We start from the raw sequence: 20,685 nt of genomic DNA on the forward strand, positions 1-20,685 counted from the left end.
ACTCAAGACTCCCTCCACACGAGGAAAAGTAGCTACTTTGGCTCTTATGAAGAATATCACCATACACCACCATACAGAAATAAAAAGAAGGTGAATCCACATGTTCTGTTTCGAGGGAAGCAGTGGAGCAAGCATCCTTAAATCCTCTCTTCACATCCTTCCTGAGGTTGTGGGGGAGGAGGGCCGAGCTGTGCAGTGTTTATATAAATAAAAATGTAAATGTTCGTTTGTTCAAAATCTTAAATCTCCGAATGTTCTTCACTGATTGCTTTGAAATTTTGACAGTGTTGCATTCGAATAGGCGCGTATTTTTATGTACCTACTATACATAGTTGTCACACCTGTGACAGGTAAAAACATACATTTTCTGAAAAACAGCGCCATCTGTTGGATGTAAAAGCAACACACGCTATACTAAATATTTTAAGATTCCATTTCAATGTTTCTGTAGCTCAAATACGGGCCGAGGAAGCAGCAGAGCGACGTGCAGCCAGACTTCAGGATGCACGGTTGCGAGCACAGCGATCTTGTTCTGCAGCTTCAGATCTGCTTCGTTCAACAGAATGAACGCGACAGGCTAAGAGTGGCTGAAAGACGTCAAAGAGAAGCAGCAGATCAGTGTCACACATGACTCCGTGCTCAGCAATCGCGCGAGTACAATCGCCTTGCGTTGGGTACAACCCAGCTGCTGATTATAGTTTGAGCCGGCATGTTCTCATCAGCACCATGACTGAAGTGTGTCCTTCTTTCAAGGCTCTGAAATTTAACGGAGAAACGAAAGGAAGGTGTTGCGCCGCCGGGAAAATTAAACTGCCTCAACTTCGAGAACCGCCAGAGCCATTGTGAAATCAAACATATTAGAAACGTGCGCTTTCTCTTTTCTTTCTTTTCCATTTAACCAGACTGAGCCACAGCAACGCGTGGCCAGGGACCGCTAGTAACTAATAAAGATGATATGATGAAGGAAGTTCCTTTTAATCCTAGCCCTCCACCAAGGGTATCTTCAGTAAATTAATAACTCCTGCTGGCTCTCCAATGAATATAGGCCAAAAGGGAGTGTCTTTTAACACACAAACTCTTCTCTTTTCCGTATGAAAAAATAAACTGAGGGTCCACTGCCAATATGCTGCATTCCTGCATAGCGGTGCAGCTTAGCTGCCTTAAAGTAACAAGCGCTTTTCTTCTTTGTGTTTAGCTATCTGTTTCCATGTTGCATCTTTTCTAAGGGGTGCACACCATACTATGTGTGTACACAAGTAGCACTCCTGACCGGCTCCACGCGATCAATATTAAATTAATCGATAGGTGTTGGTGGAAATGTGGGCAGAAATGAACACTTCATATATTGTGGTGCGGCCCCACACTTCTAGTTTTAGACGCAATTAGGGAAATACTAAATCTGTACACACCCAATGATGTCACTCTGGGAGCTGAGCATGAGTCCTTAGCAGTGCTTAATGTGAATGCATCATGAAGCAAGACACAGACAACCAATTCAAAGTTCACAGTAAAATGGTTTATTAAATCGGAGGTCAGGATGGTAGAAGGCCTAACATGCCCTATGCTAAGGTGGGATTTCCCTACCTGTGCGAAACTAACGAAAGTCTGAGTTATAGAGTTCAACTTAAAAGCCTGTGTTTGTCCAAAACCTACCCTTGCCCTCTCAATTAAAGATAAACAATGTGTAGGGATGTCAATAATAAAAGAAATGGTGATCAACAGAAGGTTTTTCAGCTCCTCTTCCCCAAGTTCAAGAAAGATCCACAGAAGTCTTGAGATTACCTTTCCCAAGTTCACACAGTTCCACAAATCCTCGGGGGTTCCCTTCCCCAAGTTCAAAGCAACACAGTTCAAAGAAAAGGGTCTTGAGGCTCCGCCCTCAAGACAACATTTGCAGTTCATCAAGTATGTGTTCCCTTCCCCCAAGACTTTAATGAAGCAACTATTACTTGTTTCAGTCTTTCAATTTTCAATACAACTCTAGGTCAGCTTGACCCACCTTCTGAATTGCATTAACAGTTCACTTAGAGTGTTCCTTCTGGGTTCGTTTCACAATGTCTGTGGCTTTCACAATTTAGGGCTCCCTGGTCTAGGCGCAGTTGTCAGACTACACGGTCCACCATCACAGGTCACGCAACCAGGGACCCCAGGCTCTTCAGCCCACACAGGTTCTTCTGTATTTACCCATGAGTACAGATTCACATTCACTTAACTTCTCCTGTCGGCCTCTTGGCTTTATGTGCAGGTTCACACTTTCAAGGCTTCTCCTGGTTAGCCTCTTGGTTTTGCCATAACATGTCACGTCTTATGCCCGTCTTTGGCCTGGCCGCACTGTATCCATTCATAAAGTTCACTCTGTGCTGGTCTTATTTATTCCCCACTTTTCTGTATTTGCTCTTGTATACATGCCTTCTTATTTCATAGGTTGCTTTCAAATGTGCGTTCTCCCTTTTAACGTTCATCAGCTAATAGCTTTAATTCATTTGGCACTTCTTTACTTATGCATAGCCCCTAGGAGCGCCCCAGCTTCGAGTGACATTTCCCTGTACTCACCTGTTCTCTGCGTTCCTCTCTGCGGTTTCCCTTCTGCTTCGCTGGCTGGCGGCCGGTCATTGCGAGCCCCGCTCACACTCCGGGTGCTTCCCTGCACACGCCAACAGCTCTGCTTCTCTTCCATGGACGTAGACATGTCCTCTCTTCTTTCTTCCTTGTTCGCAGCTCCAACTGTTCCCTCCCGACTACGGAGGCTCCCACACATGTGTAAGTCGAACAGCCCAAGACCTGCTGGGCTTCACAGGTCCTCTGGGACATCTGTCGGTGTCCTGGCTTCCTCTCCAGACCCACCATGGCTGCCTGCTCACAAGAAGGGTCCCCTGCTAGGCTCTCACATACAGGCCTCCCTGTTGCTCTCCTTGTTTCTCCTTTGGTTTCCTCTTATACACCTGCAACCACTGAACAGGCTGCAGGTGTGAGCTCCCAATTGTACTTGCCTCACTGTAGTTAGAGGCACATGCCTGACCTTCACAGCACTCTGCAGGCATCTTCCTCGTCCCAGTACTAGAGTGGTGAATTTAGTTTTTAGTGTTCATTACTCTGTCACCTCTTCCTCGTCCCAATACTCTCTTAGGACAAATGTGGGGCAATGTTTTACAGTAGTCTATAAAGACCAGGGGAGGGTTAGGTTGGTCATCAACAGGGAAAGGGGGATACCATGTTCCGCCTGTGGCACCCCCACTCCCAATCTCCGGGGACCCTCCACCCAGGTGATTTCGCCCCCCCCCCTTCGTTGTCATTGTCTCACTCACTTTAATTATGAAGTGGGGATAGTCGGTGCATCCATCAACCACAATGAGCAGGTGCGAGCTGTAGTTAACGCCAAATATGTCGACACTGGGGGGGGGGCAGTTATGGGGGTTCTATGTCATTTTCCTGTTTTCTGAAGGTCGCATTTCAACAAGGGACATCATCACAGTTTTGTTTTATTCGGGGGGGTGGGGGTTATCCCCACCAAAGCCACCCTTTGCTCCCTGCCATCCCCTCAATCCCTTCCGCATACACACACGTTTTCTCACGCGCACACAAACGGACACGCACACACTCACACATACACTTACCTCTGACTCCTGTGGCTCGTCCTCTCCATCTCACTGTGCCTGTCCGGCCTTGCGCGCACTCGCGTACGGCATAGGGGCTGACAGTCCGATTAAGAAAGACCGCTCGGTGTGGTCACGGAGCAGTCTTTCTAAATCGGTCTTTTTTTCCTTTTGGAAAAAAGAAAACGGTCATTTGACCTATTACTGTGATGGGGGTGGCAGCAGTGGTGGGGAACTGCCCACCCGGAGTGACACAGGAGTGCTAGAAAATGTTTGGGCCCCACTTATTTTTTTACAAATTAAACACTGGTCCTTACCCTCTTCCCTCGGTAAAGGGGTTTCTAGCCACACATCTACGTCTAGCTGCAAAACATAGTTCCGCTTTCTCACTGGAATTGGGGAAAATCTGCCTAAAACGGTCATGGAAAGACTTAAAGCGAACAATTGTGACTCTGGGGCGCGATTCGTGGACACATGGAGTCCCTTTTATAGACTACATTAATGGGAAATGCAGAAGCCTGCTCAACCATTTTTTTTTTTTAAAGTATTTTATTGGCATTTATATAAATACAACACAACCATCAAACGGTAACACAACAAACAAACTAAGTCACATTAACTAATTAACTACCACAGTCTTCGTAGCTCAATATATTGTTCATAATTGTGGCGGGGTAGAGGGGCTGGTGTGCGGCACACCCAAGGTCACGGGGGCTTGGTTATCAGGTTGACCATTCTTGGGGGTAAGTCACAAGCAAGTCTCTAGTAGGGGTGAAAGCTCAGGGGGGTTTGTGGTCGGAGGCAAATTGGATGTCACGCACCAGGGCCTTCCAAGAGTCTAGGGTGTCGTTGGAGTCATCATCGTTTGAGCGGATTCCATCCTGCCAGGCCCTGGTCTCTGCCTCCGTCCATTTTTCCAGGTCCTTAAGCCAACGTCCGTGCCTTGGGCCCCTTGGGGATTTCCATGCCATTGCTATGGACCTTTTTGCAAGGATGCAGGCTAGGTCCATAAGTTTGACCAGGTGTTTGTATTTGCTAAGTCTGGGATGGGCTCCCAGTAGGCATTCCTTTGGGTTCCACTCATATCTCGTGAGTCCCGCTTCGGTGCAGGTACGTTCCACCATGGACCAGAAATTCGCTGTTTTGGTGCAAGTCCAAAACATATGGATCATGTCCGCTTTGTCATTTCCGCACCAGGGGCAGTTCGGCGGTGCATGTTTGTTGAAGGTAGCAACTCTTAGTGGGGTCATGTATGTCCTGTATAGCACGTTCAATTGAACTTGTTTAAATCTAATGTTCCTCAACACCTCTTTGGGGTACAGTAGTATTCGCTCCCATTCACTGTCAGTTAGCGTGGTCCCTAATTCGGATTCCCATTTTTGTCTCAGGGACACGCTTTTCGGGTTGGGTCTGTCATTTAGTTTGGTGTACAAGCGGGAGACCGGTTTCCAACCGTCTGCTAAATCGTACATCTCCTGGAGGAGGGGGTCCGGTGGGGGTTCTTCTGGCCAGACAGGCCACTGTGCCTTTGCTGTCCGCTTGAGGCGGTGGTACCACAGGAACTGGGTGTTCGGGATGCCTTCTTTGGCTTGTAGCGATTCTAGTTCTCTGAACGTGCCGTCTTTAAACAGATCTCCCCATGTATAGATTCCGGCTCTCTCCCATTTCCTAGCTGTCGCTAAGTCTGCCTGAGTTTTGCACACATCCGCCAGGATGGGAGTGTTGGGATTGTAGGGGTGTTTCAGTTGTCGAAGGAAGCCAATTCTGGCCCATACCTGCCTGCTCAGGGTAACAATCATGGGGACTCCAGAAGTTTGTATCGTCTGGTTCAAAAGCTTTTCTTTATGGAACAGTTTGGGAGTCGGATGTCGCAGGAGCCCTACTTCTGCTGACAGGTCGTCAGAGAGCCATTTCGTTGTGTGGCTGAGCTGCGCGGCTAGGTAGTACCTTTGCAGATCGGGTAGTTGTATCCCACCTTCTTTGTACGGGAGCGTGAGTGTGGGCAGGGAGATCTTGTGTCTGGACGACCCCCATATGAAGTCCTTGATTAGAGAGTCTAGTTTTTTGAAGAAGGGAGGTCTGATGTAGAAGCATACATTCGTTAAGTGGTATAAGAAACGGGGGAGAACTATCATCTTGACTATTACCGCTCTACCCATTACTGCCAGTGGTAACTTCGACCAGAAGTTCATAGATTTGCGGAGGGCTCTTACTGCTTTTTCCGTGTTGTGTTCGTGCGTGAGCGCTGGGGTATGACACACCTCGATTCCCAGGTATTTAAACTGCTCTGGTTGCCATTGTATCCTGACATCTGGGAGGTCGGGCTTATCCAGACCCCTGAGTCTGGCCAGTGGGAACGCACACGACTTCAGTTTGCTAAATGTTATTCCAGAGTATCGGGCATAGTTGTCGAGGATGTCCAACGCGACTTGTGCATTGAGCTGGGGGTTATTCAGGTACAGGAGGACGTTGTCCGCATACATGGATATTATGGCGTGATCACTGCCCAGTCCAATGCCCGCGTCGAAGTGTTGTGTCCTGAAATAGGCAGCCACTGGCTCCAGGCCCAGTATGTATAACATTGGGGATAGCGGGCATCCTTGCCGCGTGCCCCGCTGTATCGGCCAGGCTTCGGACAACGTCTTACCAGTCTTCACTCTCGCTGTCTGTGTGTTATACAATACCTCGACCCACTTTACAAAGCTCTCGCCAAAGCCGAATTCTTTTAGCGCTTCGATCACCCACTCCCAATAGATGGAATCGAAGGCTTTTATGGCATCCAAGGAGAGTACTGCTAGGTCCTTGTCCCGATCATAGGTCTCTGCCATGATGTGTTGGAGCCTCCTCAGGTTCGCGGTGGTGTTGCGTCCTGGCACAAAACCGTTCTGGTCCTCATGAATCAGGATTCCAATCACCCTCACCAGCCTCTTAGCCAGGATTGTGGTCAGGATCTTGCAGTCGTAGTTTAGCATGGCAATTGGGCGGTATGATTCACAGTTGTTGGCGGGTTTGTTGGGTTTGAGGATAGGGATGATAATTGTCTCTTTCATGGAGTTGGGTAAGTTTCCGTTTTCGTATGCCTCCATATACACCTTGTGGAGTGTCGGAGCAAGGGTCGCTTCGTACGCTTTGTAAAATTCAGGCGGGAGCCCATCGCTCCCGGGGGTTTTGCAGGTGGTCAGTGATTTAATCGCGTCCGTCACGTCCTCTGTAGTGATTTCCGCGTCCAGTAACTCTCTTTGGGCCTCCGTCAGTCTTGGTAGCTCAATCTTGGCCAGTGTGGTCTTTGTCGTCCACTGGTACTTTGGTGTCGTGGGCGTACAATCTGGAGTAGAAGGCCGCAAAAGCTGAGTTAATGTCTCGCTGCGTCCAGTGAGTTATCCCCCTTTCATCGGTTATTTCAGTTGGGAGGTGTCTTGGGAACTCGCGCTTACATAGCCAGGCCAACATTCTACCAGGCTTATCCGCTTCTTTGTGAGCTCTGGCTATGTAGGTCGTGTAGTCAAATTTTGACAGTCTGTTCCAGGCCAAAAGGCACTCCTCCCGGGTGCCCTTCAGTTCTATTTCGGCGTCCGGCATGATATTGATTTCGGATTCCAGGTGGGTGATCTTGTTTTCCAGTTCCTCCAGTTCCAGTCTCAGGTGCTTACGGATACCACCGGCACCTGATACAACTTCACCCCTTGTTACAACCTTCATGGCCTCCCATAGTGTGTTCCAGCTTGACACTGAGCCTGTGTTAATGTCTAGGTATTCCTCAAGTTTGGTGCCAAGTTCCTCCCTAAATGCGTGGTCTGTGAGTGCTGTGGGTGGCATTCTCCATAGCGGGATAGGCGGTCTGGGTCCTCTAGGGGCCCATTGCATGATCAGCGGTGAGTGATCGGATATGGTTCTGCCTAGGTAGAGTGTGTCGTCCACTTGTTGAGCCAGCTCACGATCTATGAACAGATAGTCTATTCTCGTGTGGACCTTGTGCGGGGCAGAATAATAGGAGTAGCACCTCTCGGTGCGGTGTTGTTCCCTCCAGATGTCCACCAGATCGAGCTGTTCTATTGCAGTGTTTAGCGCGTTGGATGCAGGGCTATTTGAGAGACGGGGGGGGTCTGATCTGTCCACAGCGCCGTTCCTGATGGAGTTGAAGTCGCCACTCCATATGAAAGCACTCTCTCTCTGAGGAATCAGTTTGGCACTGAGCGTTGCGAGGTGTGAGGGTATTCCGTGTTGCGGAAAGTATGAGTTCACCAGGCAGATTGGCGTGGATTCAATGGTACCCCATAATATTAGGTATCTGCCCTCTTTATCGGCTTCATAGCCCAGTAGGTGGAAGGGCACAGTCGGGCTCACCCACGTAAACACTCCTCTGGCGAATTTGGAGTATGGCGCCCCTTTCCCTATACCTCCCCATCTATCGGATAATTTGGCCGTGGTTTCTTCCGTGAGGTGGGTTTCTTGAAGCATCGCTACTGACACCTTTTTCCTACGCAGGGAGGAGTGGATCAGGTTCTTTCTCAGGTACGTGCCCATGCCCCTCACATTCCACGTCATCACCTTAAGTTGGAGTGCCATTGGGCTTGTGTCTTGGTTTCATCTTCCCTGTCGCCCGTGTCTCCAGGTGGTGCGACTTTCCCTCTGGGTTCTGGTGTTTTCTCTTCCGCCGCCTCCAAGGGCCTCCGGTCCCATGTTTCCGCTCCGCTGATATTCTGAGGACTGTGGTGTGAACAAAAACAATTAACAAAACTGTAACTGGTGCGCCCAGCAACGACAAGGTCTTGCTGGTGCTCAGGCGCTCTCGTACCGTCAGGACCCATCCGGGTGTCGGGCACGAGGGAGGTCGGTCAGGCAACTGGCTTGTCCTGTACTGTTCATGGGGGGTGGGGCCCTGTGCCTGGCGTGGGCCGAGCGAGGGCCGCACCATCATTGCTAACTGTTGGGTGATTTTTCCTTCTCTTAGGTCATTTGCCTTACGTCCGAGTTGGGTTTATGAGTCACGGCATCTTCGGTGTCTCAGGCGCGGGGGGTTCTTCAATTTTCAGTGGGTTGAGGGTCTTTATCTGCAGCTAGATTGTTGTCTTCTAGCCACATATTTGCGGCTGCCGGGGATTCCAAGAAAATCGCCCTGCCCTTGTGGATCACTTTCAGTCTGGAGGGGTATAGCAACATATACTTCAGGTTCAGTTGCCTGAGTCGGGCTTTAATCGGCACAAATGAGTTCCTCTCCCGTTGGACTTTCGGGGTGTAATTGGGGTAGATCGTGATCCTCGAGTTCCCGCGTTCAATGGGGCCCTCCTCTCTGGAGTGCCGGAGGATGATCTCTCTATCCTGGAAGTTGAGAACTTTAGCAATTATAGGGCGAGGGTGTGAGCCCGGCGGGGGTCTCTTCTGTAGTGATCTGTGCGCCCTTTCAATCGAAAATCCTTGCGTCAGCTTTCCAGCGCCCACCTCCTGTTGTATCAGGGATTCTATATATGCCGTCGGGTTCGGGCCCTCACTTCCCTCCGGTACCCCCAGTATTCTGATGTTGGCGTGTCTGGCTCGGCCCTCGGCCTCCTCAGCCCTGGCCTCGAGTGTGAGCACCTTCCGTTCTAAGTCCAGCACCTTAGCTTTCAGCTCCGTTGTATCTCCCGACGTCTCCTTTATGGTTGATTCGGCGGAAGTTACTCTTTCTGTCAGGTTGCGGGCATCCTGGCGCATGAGTTGTAGCTCGGATTTGAACTCCCCGATTCTGGAATCTATAAATGCGCGCAGTGATGCAATTGCCTCCAGCACTTGAGCTTGATTTTCGGGAGAGTCTGCCGGTTTTGCTCGGGGAGGTTCGGGAGTGGAAGCGCATGGCTGCGGAGGAGTTTTTACTTTAGCGGACACATACGTGTCCATGGTGCTTGCCTTTGTCTTGTTCCTGGCCGCCATGGTGAGAGGCGCCACTCGGTCGTGTGGATGTGGAGGTGAATGACGGTGGGCGAGATTGGGGAGCTTATGGTTCCGGAAGCAGGGTGGTCCGGTTTACGCAGAGTCAGTGATCAAGTTCTCGGAGGAATATACAATGGCCCATGTTCAATTGGTTTATGCCCTCGCCCAGCGCTCTCCTCACCTCCACCTTCTTCTGCTGTCGATGGCAGGGCTCCCCGCACCGGGGGGTCGGTGCAGCCTCTCTCTGTGCCGTAGTCCAGGGCACGGGCCCGGTCTCCCCGGTAGGGAGCTCCCGGTTGGCTCCCCGCAGCAGAGGTTCGGACCCGGGTGGAGGTGGAGACTCTTCTCCCCCGATTCAGTCGCAGCAGCAGTTTATAAGTCGGTTTCGCTGCAAAGGCGGCTAGCGTTCTCTTGCGACATCAGCTTCGAAAGATGGCCGCCATCTTGGGTCCCGCCAGGGGGGGGGGGACCTTTATCGGGAAGAATCCGTGGGTTTGGAGGTCCGGGTCCAGGGGAAGACCACAGTAACGTGTCTGGGGTCGGTTCCCCTTCCCTCGGAACCGGTTCTTTCCGTCTCAGGTGCAATTTTAGGCAGGCAAAAGGATCAGGATACGGCGCCTCGGCCGAAGCACGGCGACTCAGCTTCCACTCGCCATGAGCTCCAGGCCACGCCCCTTCCTAGAAACCTGCCCAACCATACTGGGAGCATTTCATTTGTTAATTGATTTTGGGCTCACTCAAAGGGTGGTTGGGGAGAATCGGCTTGAACTGCCACCATGTGTGTTTTTCTTTCTTTTGCTCTCTGAACCTATGTGTACAGACTTTATGCTCCATTGCAGTGCTTGGGAGGTATGAGGGATGTGTGGCTTGCAAGGGGGACTATGTTTATTAGTTTGTAAAACCCAATAAGAAGTGTTAAAAAAAGGGAAGTGAAAAGTAAGCAAGAAAGTTAATGTATCTATATTTTTATTCTGTTTGCAAATTACATTTTCATTAGTGTTATAGGATTTCATGCCCAGTCAGCGTTTATTCATTTTTTACAAATCGGTATATTTGTCTGCTTTAGATGTGGTCCTGTATCCATGATGTAGTGTAATAACCGTTTTTTTTTTTGTAGGTGCCCACTATGACTGCGCTTTTTGCTAATTAAGTGGGTTGTTTCCTGCTGATATTGTGGGATATTAGCAAAGTGTACTCAACTTGACATGCCAAGAATGCTTGTTGACTGCTATATCTCTTTGTAAGTATTGACTGGTTGTTTTCTTTTGTTTAGGTGCAGGGATTCCGCTATCCTCGTCCTGCCTCCGTGCCTCCATCCCCATCAGTTTCCCGTCACTCCAGCCCACACCACAGCGAAACAGAAGAGGATGAAGAGCGCTACGATGAAGAGGAGGAGGCTGAAAAGGACCGACAGAACATCAAGCCCCCGGCCCTGGTGGGACCCGTCCCGGAGTGGCGGAAACGTTCCAAGAAGGGTTCCGTTGACACCAGCAACGCCAGCACATCAAGCAATGCCAGCAATGCCAGCACACCCACCAACCCCAGCAGCCCAAGTGAGCTCAGCAGCCCCAATGGCTCCATTCTAGAGGAGAGGAACTAGGCATGCGCCACTGTACCCTGGTTGATTCTCCGGGGCGTAGGAATGGTTAAAGAAAAGAACCACACTGGAACTAAATGGAATTCATGCATATACTGTAGACGCTTCCATGGAAACTATGGAAGCTGGCATTAGAGGAACTGTGGCACGACTGTTGCTTGCTTTGGCACCTTCTTCTGGGCAGCGCTGATCTAGGATTTGGCTCCAACCTTTTGTATTCTGGTCCTTTCAATTTGTGGATTCAGTCTTTCATCCTACCATATTTATCTCAGGCAGACCATGCATCTGCCTCCATAGAGAATCATTTGATGATGCATTCTAGTTCCTAAAACACAATCATTGTACCTTTTTAGACTGTTGAAGATGTAGGTGCTCCGGTTTCCTGCTCATGGCTGGTGCGTGATAATCACCTGTCCTACTAGGTTATTGCGGTACAGAGGTTTACCCAATTCTGATTTGTGAACCTTGTCATGTTGAGCTTCCCATATGCGGATCATGCACACAATATTGATTCTTTACCCGAGGACCCATCAATCATTGATATAGTTTAGGCTCCAATGGCTGGCAGAGTGTGAACACTAACCTCAGTGTCCCAAAGTGTACAATTATAAATGCTGCTGAATTTGAACGAGCAATGACCAACAAATGTTGCGATTTGTGATGTCAGGACTCCGGGGACTGGTGTGTGCTCATGCTTTAGATGTGCTGAAGGTCATTGCTTGTTGTAAGGTGACACACGTTGAGCTAAACAAGCCTTGAATATGTGAAATTCCTAGAATGTGATCTAAAGAATGTCTAAAGAATGTAAATCTCGCACTTGCAAGTGTGATGTACAGTTACAGTTTGGGGGTTCGGTGTAGCCCGCAGGATTTTTTTCTGCATGTGGCAGGTCATCTGAAGTTCAAAACGCAGCCTGGGTTTTGGGTGCTGTGGCTTCGATCTTGTCCCGGGATATTAACACGAGGACCTGACCTGGTTGAGAATGGGCAAATAAGGTTACAGGTACATTTGTGACCCACTTCAGTCTGTCCTTATGTGCTTTGAGTGGTTATTAGAACCGCTACTTCAGTCGTGTAGCGCAGTAAGGACAAGCAAGCAACGCTTGGGCCACCAGTGTCTCTCTTTAAAAGCAGTTGACTTCACCTGCAGCTTTGGCTAGCAAGGAGTGCCATACCTACTAGTGTGTGGTTGACATTTAAGCAGTATCTTACAGACCACCCTAGAAGCTCTCTTCGAACAGGACTTGCTGTAGGAAGTAGTGTAGAAACACTGCCTAACTGTAAACTCCACCGCCAGTTCCATCAGCTCATTGCTGATTAACGCTAATTATTGTGCTAAGGTTTCAAATGATCTCTGGGACTCTCCCAAAGTATCCCGGCACAGAATTGTTTTGGTGCTCTTTGGAAGTCCTTTGTTGCCGTTCCTGCCTGTAGGCCTGGCGTTAAACAAACTCTGCATGACCCTTGAATGGCCCTCACCCTCTCATTATACATGGTCTGCAGCTAGGGGACGCTTCCACCCCTAGCCACCCCTTGAGTCAAAGCCTATTTTCACTCGAATTATTTGTATAGAGCCATCGAAGAGCACTGGTTGAGCATGACCAGCCAGTTCTAACCCTTCCCAAGAGGAAATGTCAATGAGAAAGGGGCAGTTAAATATTTGTCTTCTAATGCCTCCAAGCACTGAAAATGATGGATGTTCTAAGTTTTTCTCAACAGAGTAATATTGCTACCTCACAGCCATGGCTTTTATTCCTCATCAGCTTCCATGCGAACACTTTGCCGGCAGTTCCTCTTGGTGGTACTGTTTCCAAAAAGCCCTCTGGATTCCTTCTCCCATGATACCTTGCATCAGAATCATGACAACAATTAAAGTGTCCTGTGTTTTGCACCCCGAGAGGGTTTACCTTGCTGGGAATCCCTAACTTAGAGTTCCTCCCCGTTCTGAGAATTTCTGTCTGTTTCAGTCTACAATATTCCCTTTTGTGATGTACATTTTTAGTTTGGAGCATGGACCTATGACTCGGCACTGCGCATCACCTTTCTTGGACCGTTCTAATTTTTGTGGCACAACTTGATCCGTATAGCAATGCAGCACACAGTGGATAGGGGCAGAATGATGCTTTTTAGGCCATTGAAGAGAGCTGTCTGGTCAAAAGATGTTGCTGCTGTCAAACCTGATATTAACCTTTTTGGTTTTTGCATAATTCTGTATGGCTCAGCATCCGCCAGGTCTCAGCATTATTATTGTGATGCCTCATGGGAGTTTTGGATCCAAATGTGCTTCCATCCATTTTCCCTTAACAGCCAATTATTTCCAATAAGCACAAGAGTGCCATGTGGCTCCACCCAGTGCCACAAAACCCAGTTTTGTGTCCATCCTCTTCTGTGTTGATTTTCATTGGCGTGTTGTGTTTTTCCTCACTGTATGCGTTTTTCCTCACTCTATGCATATGTTGTTTGGAAAAGAGAAATCTGTACATTCTTTGGGGTCTGAGAGAGTAGAGCTATTAGAGTATTTAAGAATAAATTTTAAGGTCTGGAAACACGTTTGTACATGGTATTCTTTTTTTTCTTTTTAGTTAATAAATGCATTATTGGTTAAAGAGGGGAGGAGGGAATTATTGTTTTAATCATATTAATTAGTTTGTCTTAGTTTTAGGGTAGCATTACTAAATTCATAAATAGGTCACCAGAACAGTGTGAGAAACCTGAAGGTATCCTCACATTTGTTCCTCTGGGTCCTTTGCTCAGGTGGCCAGGGAAGGGCCGTCGCACTTGGATCCTGACCCCAGGGGCAGACGAGCGAGGGAGGATCACCTGAGTAGGGGCTCCTTGGGGAGTGGGAAGATGATGCATGAGGGTAAGACGCAGTACCCCCCTCCTCCCAGTTATCCATCACCCTACTCTCCCTCAACCTTCATGGGTGATACGCAGTATCCCAACGGGACGATGGGTGAGGAGGAAGTCTCCCCTGAAGCCTTCATGGAATATGCAGGTTCCCTTGACCCAAGAGGATGGTGGGAGGATTGTCCCAGAACAAGACAGTCATTAAGAGGATCAGATGGGAAAAAGGTCTAGCCTTGACTTTAAAATATATCCAACTCCCCCCTATTTCAGATCATGGGGTGTGCTGCCAAAACGAGTATTTTCATGACAGAATACCAGGGTCCGAGACTGACTTTAAAAAGGGAGAATCACCCCAGTCATAGAAAACCAAGGCCACGGGATTCCCTTTTATCCTCTCATCAGATGTCAGAATGGTCGTGCCTGGTAGGAGAAAAGAGCCCAGCGTTCTCTGAATTCTCTGATACTACCCCCATGAAAGAACTATACATTGAAAGGTGCATCTTGACGAGGATAAATGTTTGTTTAAAGACCCAAGGGGGCCTAAGCTTGGGGGGAGGGAACCCTGAGAGGCCCACAGAGACACTGTGAACTTTACAGGAAAGACCTAGGCTTCGTAAAGGGAACCCTGAGAGGCCTAACAGGAACTGTGTCTTTTTTTGTTGTTGTTTGGAACTGGAAGAATCAAAGCATGGGGAAGGGAACCCCAAGAGAACCACAGACCTTGTGAACTTGATTGACTTGCTGCAAGATCCCCATGTGGAAAGTTCCAATGACACCAATTTTGAGATTAACTATTTTTGAATCTGGCAGAACTACGCCTCTTGGTACGGCTACTTGAAACCATCTGTGGTTTATATTTCTTTTTGAGCGACCATTTTTCCTTTAAGAAAACCCCATATCACATTTGCTCTAAGAGTGAGGGCAAGCATAGGTTTAGACAGACGAATTTTGGCTTTGGGTTTTACGGACATTGACGACCCTTAGAAGCATCAGTTGAGGGAACAACCCCTTTAGAGTTAGGGCCAGGTAGGCATTAAACCAATCGCACAAGGTTTGACTATTAAGGTTTTCAAACTGTTACTTTTGAGTCAGTGTCTCTCTTGACACCATGCCCGTATCACAACAGTCCGTAAAAAATGATTAGCAAGGCAAATGTCACTTTCTGCTCATTTCTCTCCCATCTCATTTGCTTTTCCTTATCTTCTCTTGTTTATTGTGTATTGGTAAAAATACTTGAACCTAAAACATAACAAAAAAATTAAAACCATGCTAGGCACAGATCTGAACTGCAAAAATGAAAGAAGTGCTTGCAATCTACTGTTGGGGCAGCAATGGGCTACCTATTTCACATCGGTCACAATCCAGTTTCACCCGGACAGTGCTTATACTAATTGATCAAAGCAAGCATGCTTTCTCTAGATCTCTCCTTTTATATCTACCCACCCAACTGTCAATCGCTGCTAATCTTTTGGTGCCTTCTTGTTTTACCGCCCTTCTTCTCTACTTAAGCAGCCACCCCACCTCTTTTCCTTTGTAGTTGGTGAGCAGGTGCATGTGGACCTAGTGCATGTGGCCCAAGCCCCACCCACCTGTCGATCACTGCTAATCCGTTTGTACCTTCTTGTTTTGCCACCCTTTTCCCTACTTAAGCAGCCCTTCAGCCTCTTTCCCTTTGCAGTTGGTGAGCAGGTGCATGTGGATCTAGGTCACATGGCTTAAGCCCCACCCACCTTCTTAGCCCTGCCTCTTCCTTTCTGCTCTTAACTCTTCGATCAAGGGCATCTCTCGCCCGGGCACCCAAAGTGGAGGCCAGACTATGAAAAGAGCAATTCCTGTTTGGACCTGTATGGACCGGGAGGACCCAGGACCAAAACCCAGACCCCTTGCAACATCAGGTAAACTCCCTTGAATAGGTGTGTCACTCCTCTCTTCCAACAGCCCATTCCTACCATCACCACTCCTCGCCAACCACACTGCTCACCAGCAATATCATGGACACCACATTGCAGCAACCTCACCCATATCACTGTACACTTCATCATCCACCGCAGGATCGGGATTCAAAACACAGGTTTGAATCCCGATCCTGCGCTTAGAAACCAATCTCTGGTATTAAAGGATAGTTCCGGGACTTTTTTTTTATTGTTCCTATGGTTCGGCCATGTGTTTTTAAGCATAAATCGGTAGATCGTAGAAAACTTTCCTATGGACCTTACCCGACTTTTCGTACATTAACGCACTCGAAAACAGCCGCCATTTTATGACAATCCTATCATTTCCCCCCATCGCCCTGGCTCACCTGCTTTTGCGGCACTAAATCAAATCCCCCGCCCCTGAAACAGACTTGATCAAAACATTCATATTCCCCGCCTCTATCCGTGACGTGACTGTGCTGCGTAGGCAAACGCGCCCAGGCGCCTTCTACGCGACTCCACACAGAACCAGGAAATCAACACAGATGAGCTCACACAACACAGCGCGCCACAATTGGGAATATGAAACTGTACTTTTAAATTAAACCGCAAGATTGTAAATTTGGTAAAGTACATTTATTTGACATCAAATGTTTTGAGAATATTCAGCGATTTGCATTTTTATTTGCTCACGTTCCAAAAAGTTCGTTTCGAGGCACACGATGTTCCTTTGCCGTACACAGGGTCTTAGATCATCTCACAATACAGCGCCACAATTCGGAATATGAAACTGTGGTTTAAAAGCAAACGGCAAGATTGTACATTTGGCAAAGTACATTTATTGGACATCAAAGGTTTAGAGAATATTCAGCGATTTGCATTTTTATTTGCTCACGTTCCAAAAAGTTCGTTTCGAGGCACACGATGTTCCTTTGCTGTACACAGGGTCTTAGATCATCTCACAATACAGCGCCACAATTCGGAATATGAAACTGTGGTTTAAAAGCAAACGGCAAGATTGTACATTTGGCAAAGTACATTTATTGGACATCAAAGGTTTAGAGAATATTCAGCGATTTGCATTTTTATTTGCTCTCGATCCAAAATAGTTCGTCTTGAGGCAAGCAATGTTCGTGTGCAGTACACAGGGTGTTGGTTTACGATAAAATAAGCTCTTCGGTCGCACTGATAATCGCATGGTTGTTCCAACAACGAGGCACTAGGCCACCACAACGGTCTGTATGTTGCATCTAGCCGTTAGTACCGCGTAAGGGCATACTTGTACTTGGCGATCGTCCCATAAAATGGTCAGGGTGGTAACGTTGTTCACGCGGAGAAGCAGCTGGCGGTTAAAAAACCCATCCGCCGGTGTCTGGTACTCGTGACACAGACAATAATGGATGATGTACCTGTTTGAAAAACATAAAAAATGAAATTAGTCTCCCCATCAGATCTTTATTAAAATTATTCATTTTATATATTAGGTCGGGAAATTATTTCATAGCTAGGACAGTGCAACTGGGTATTATACGTCAAGGGGGGGCTGTAGGATACTGAGACAGTCCCCCAGTGCAGGGGTTGACAGGGAGTGCAGGTGGAGAGTGGAAGGGCCCAGGACCGAGGTCGCAGACAGTGGACCAGTTGTAGCAGGGGAGAGGGAGAGAGAAAGCAGAAGCAAAGAGGAAGGTTTTGAGGTGCTTCCGTAAAAGGAGATGGTTCTCCCCAAGATAGTGCGCGGTACAAAACAATATGCCACATAGAACGAACAAGTACAACTGAACCCGTCTTTAAAGCTACTGTATAGTAATTAAATTGCGGTATAAACTCATCTAAAGAGTTACTTACATTATATTTGCATTTTCCATTGTGTCTGTGCGTAGGGCAGCCCCGAAATACCACTCCTTCTATGCCGACGTTATTTCTTCTAATGAACGAACATGAAATGGCTTTCGTTTCTGAAATTATATTCATTATCGTTTCTTACGTTATTGAACCACACCCCCAAAAAGAAGTCTTTCGGGATGGTCCCGGCCTGTCAAGGTCAAATAACAATAGAACCTTATTCTGAGTCGTGGGCCATTCCGGCACCCGAGCAAAAAATCAAAGCAGCTGACCTTCACTTTGAACGAGCACACATTCCTAGTTAGCTACATTCAGTGTAAGGCCATCTCACAGGACTTGAAATTTACACTCCATCTTTGCATTTTGTCTGCGTGCTTTGCAGCCCCAGAGAACCATAAATACGGAGACATTCTATATTTTTTGAAAAATTATTTATAATACTGTTTGGTTTAATTTAATGCGCAAATGAACAAGGTTGGATAGACGCATTGCATGTACACTGAGCAATCACTTTTATTTACACATTACATAGATACACATATTCAATGGGCCTGCGACATGAGGAGACTCGAGAGAACAGACAATCAAATTACAATCACTTAAACCGTGATGTGTATTTCTCAATGAGCTCTTCTTTAGGTGGACATGGAACAGAGGCAATGTTGGGTGGCAATGCAGTTGTCCCCTGCACAGGTTCGTTCACAACTCCATTTATGTGCCTATCTAGGACGTCAACAATAAGTCTCTCAATAAACTCATATTGCATATCCTCAAACACTGGTTTGATCACCCATTGTTTACTTCTTTTAGTGAAGGCCTTATTGTAGCGAAGCGTCCCTGTAGAAATCAGGACAGTAGCCGATGTGGAGTTTTGTAGACCTTTATTACACACTGGTTAAATGTAACGTCTTAACCACGGTAGTTGAACTCCAGGATTGACCCCACAGCTGCTTCACTGTGAGTAAAAGGCACCAGGAGTTCCTCTTCTCTTGTAGTGTCTCCTACTTTCCCGGACCCGGATAGGCCCACCAGTTGCTCTCACTCTCCTCTCCTTCTCCCTGCAAAAAGCAACCAAATTGCCATTAGGCCAGTCCCTTTTATACCTGGTGCTTGGAGGGAAAAAGGGCCAATCAGGGACAACTGCACCCCCCCCCTTTCCGATTGGTGGGGACTCTAGGCACCCACCCTCTATAAATAGAGCTGCATCCTCCTCTCCTCCTCCTCCCTTACTCTGGCTGCCTGGTTCCGGCTCCCCCTCCCCTCTGTCAGCCATGCCCTCTCCTTTGGCCCCGCCCCCTCCCCATGGCGTCTCCCCTGAGGCATGCCTCCCGGAGGCCCGTCCTGCTCGAGGCCCCAGGTTGCTGTTAGGGGTCTGCCCTGCTTGAGGTAAGGAGGGGGCTCTACTCTGTTCCCCTTGTTGTGCTCCTGCCCAGCTGTCTGGCGCACCTCCGACGTCGAGCGGTCGGCACAAGCCGGACTCTCCAATTCCCGAGCCTCGCCGCCGCTCGCCGCCAGAGGCCGCCGAGGCCTGTCGTGTTCGCGGGTCTCCCAGCCGCAGCGCCAGTGTACCAGGTCCTCATGGACACACGCGGCGCCGCGGCTGCGGGGACCCGCGGCGCCGCGGCCGCCACGCCGGCACTGTCGCGGGCCGCCGACAAGGCTCTCCCTTCAACAGGGACGCCTCCCCGGCGGCCGCCCCCAGCGTCGCACACACCCGCGGCATAGCGGGCTCCTCTAGCCGTGCGTCCCGCTCCTCCCCGTCTACCCCGTCCACCCTCACCACCCTCACCTCCTCACATACCCCCACCACGGATCCAGGCCGGTCGGGCCGGATCGAACTCCTGGATAGGTAATCCGCCACCAGCTGGAAGCTGGCAGGTCTATGTAAGGTAACAAAGTCGAAGGGCTGGAGGGACAGGAACCATCGCAGAACTCGTTGGTTGGAGTCCTTGTGTCTCGCCAACCACTGCAGTGGTGCATGGTCGGTATACAACGTAAACTTCCTCCCCAGTAGGTAGTATCGCAAAGAGTCCACCGCCCATTTAATGGCGAGACATTCCTTTTCAATAGTGGAATATGCTAACTCGTGTGGAAGGAGCTTCCGACTCACAAAACAGATCGGTCTTAGGAACCCGTCTACCTCCTGCGTCAGGACCGCCCCCAACCCCATGCCAGAGGCATCCGTCTGCAGGAAGAAGTGCTTCCGGAAGTCCGGGCATACCAACACCGGGTGGGACGATATACTGCGCTTCAACCCTTCGACGGCCAGTATGGCTGCATGATTGGTTGACAGGTCCGGGGAACCCCCGATTTTCAATGCCTCGGTCAGTGGCGCAGCCAGGGAAGAAAAAACAGGAATAAAGCGCCTATAGTACCCTATAAACCCCAAGAAGGCCCTGATTTGTTTTCTGTTAGTTGGTACTGGGATCCCCTGAATAGCCTCGATTTTGGACACCTGTGGCCGAATCACGCCGCCACTGACTATATGTCCAAGGTACTTGGTTTCCTGGGTCCCTAGTACCGATTTCGCTGGGTTGACGTGGAGTCCGGCCCGGGTCAGGGTGCCGACCACCTCGCGTAGATGGTCAGGTGGTCATTCCATGATGCGCTGTATATCACGATGTCGTCCAGGCAGGCTGCAGCGTACTGGTCATGGGGCTGTAGGAGGACGTCCATCAGCCTCTGAAAGGTGGCCGGAGCCCCATGCAACCCGAATGGTAGTACTTTATACTGAAAGAGCCCCTGGGGTGTAGCAAATGCGTTTTTTTCTTTGTCAGCTTCCCGTAGGGGGATCTGCCAGTATCCCTTGGTGAGGTCCAAGGTACTGAGGTACCGGGCAGCCCCCAGCCTTTCCAGTAGTTCATCCATCCTGGCCATGGGATAGGCTTCGTAGTGGGATATCATGTTGAGCTGCCTAAAGTCCATACAAAATCGTACAGCCCCGTCTGGCTTGGGTACGAGTACGATCGGAGAACACCACGCAT

At 48.8% G+C, this 20,685-nt stretch overlaps 1 protein-coding gene across 1 annotated transcript in view; it reads left to right on the forward strand.

The window, feature by feature from the left end:
* GYS1 (glycogen synthase 1) overlaps positions 1 to 13,642 on the forward strand; it is a 279,620-nt gene extending 265,978 nt beyond the window's left edge. Inside the window, exon 16 of the mRNA XM_069605881.1 lies at positions 10,774 to 13,642. Within this exon, the coding sequence (XP_069461982.1) occupies positions 10,774 to 11,100 (327 nt within the window). The 3' untranslated portion in view covers positions 11,101 to 13,642. The remainder of the gene's footprint in view (positions 1 to 10,773) is intronic.
* Positions 13,643 to 20,685: the final 7,043 nt, after the last annotated feature.

This window comes from Ambystoma mexicanum, chromosome 1p (assembly GCF_040938575.1).
Source record: "Ambystoma mexicanum isolate Mex_15411 chromosome 1p, UKY_AmexF1_1, whole genome shotgun sequence".
Taxonomy (NCBI): Eukaryota; Metazoa; Chordata; class Amphibia; order Caudata; family Ambystomatidae; genus Ambystoma; species Ambystoma mexicanum.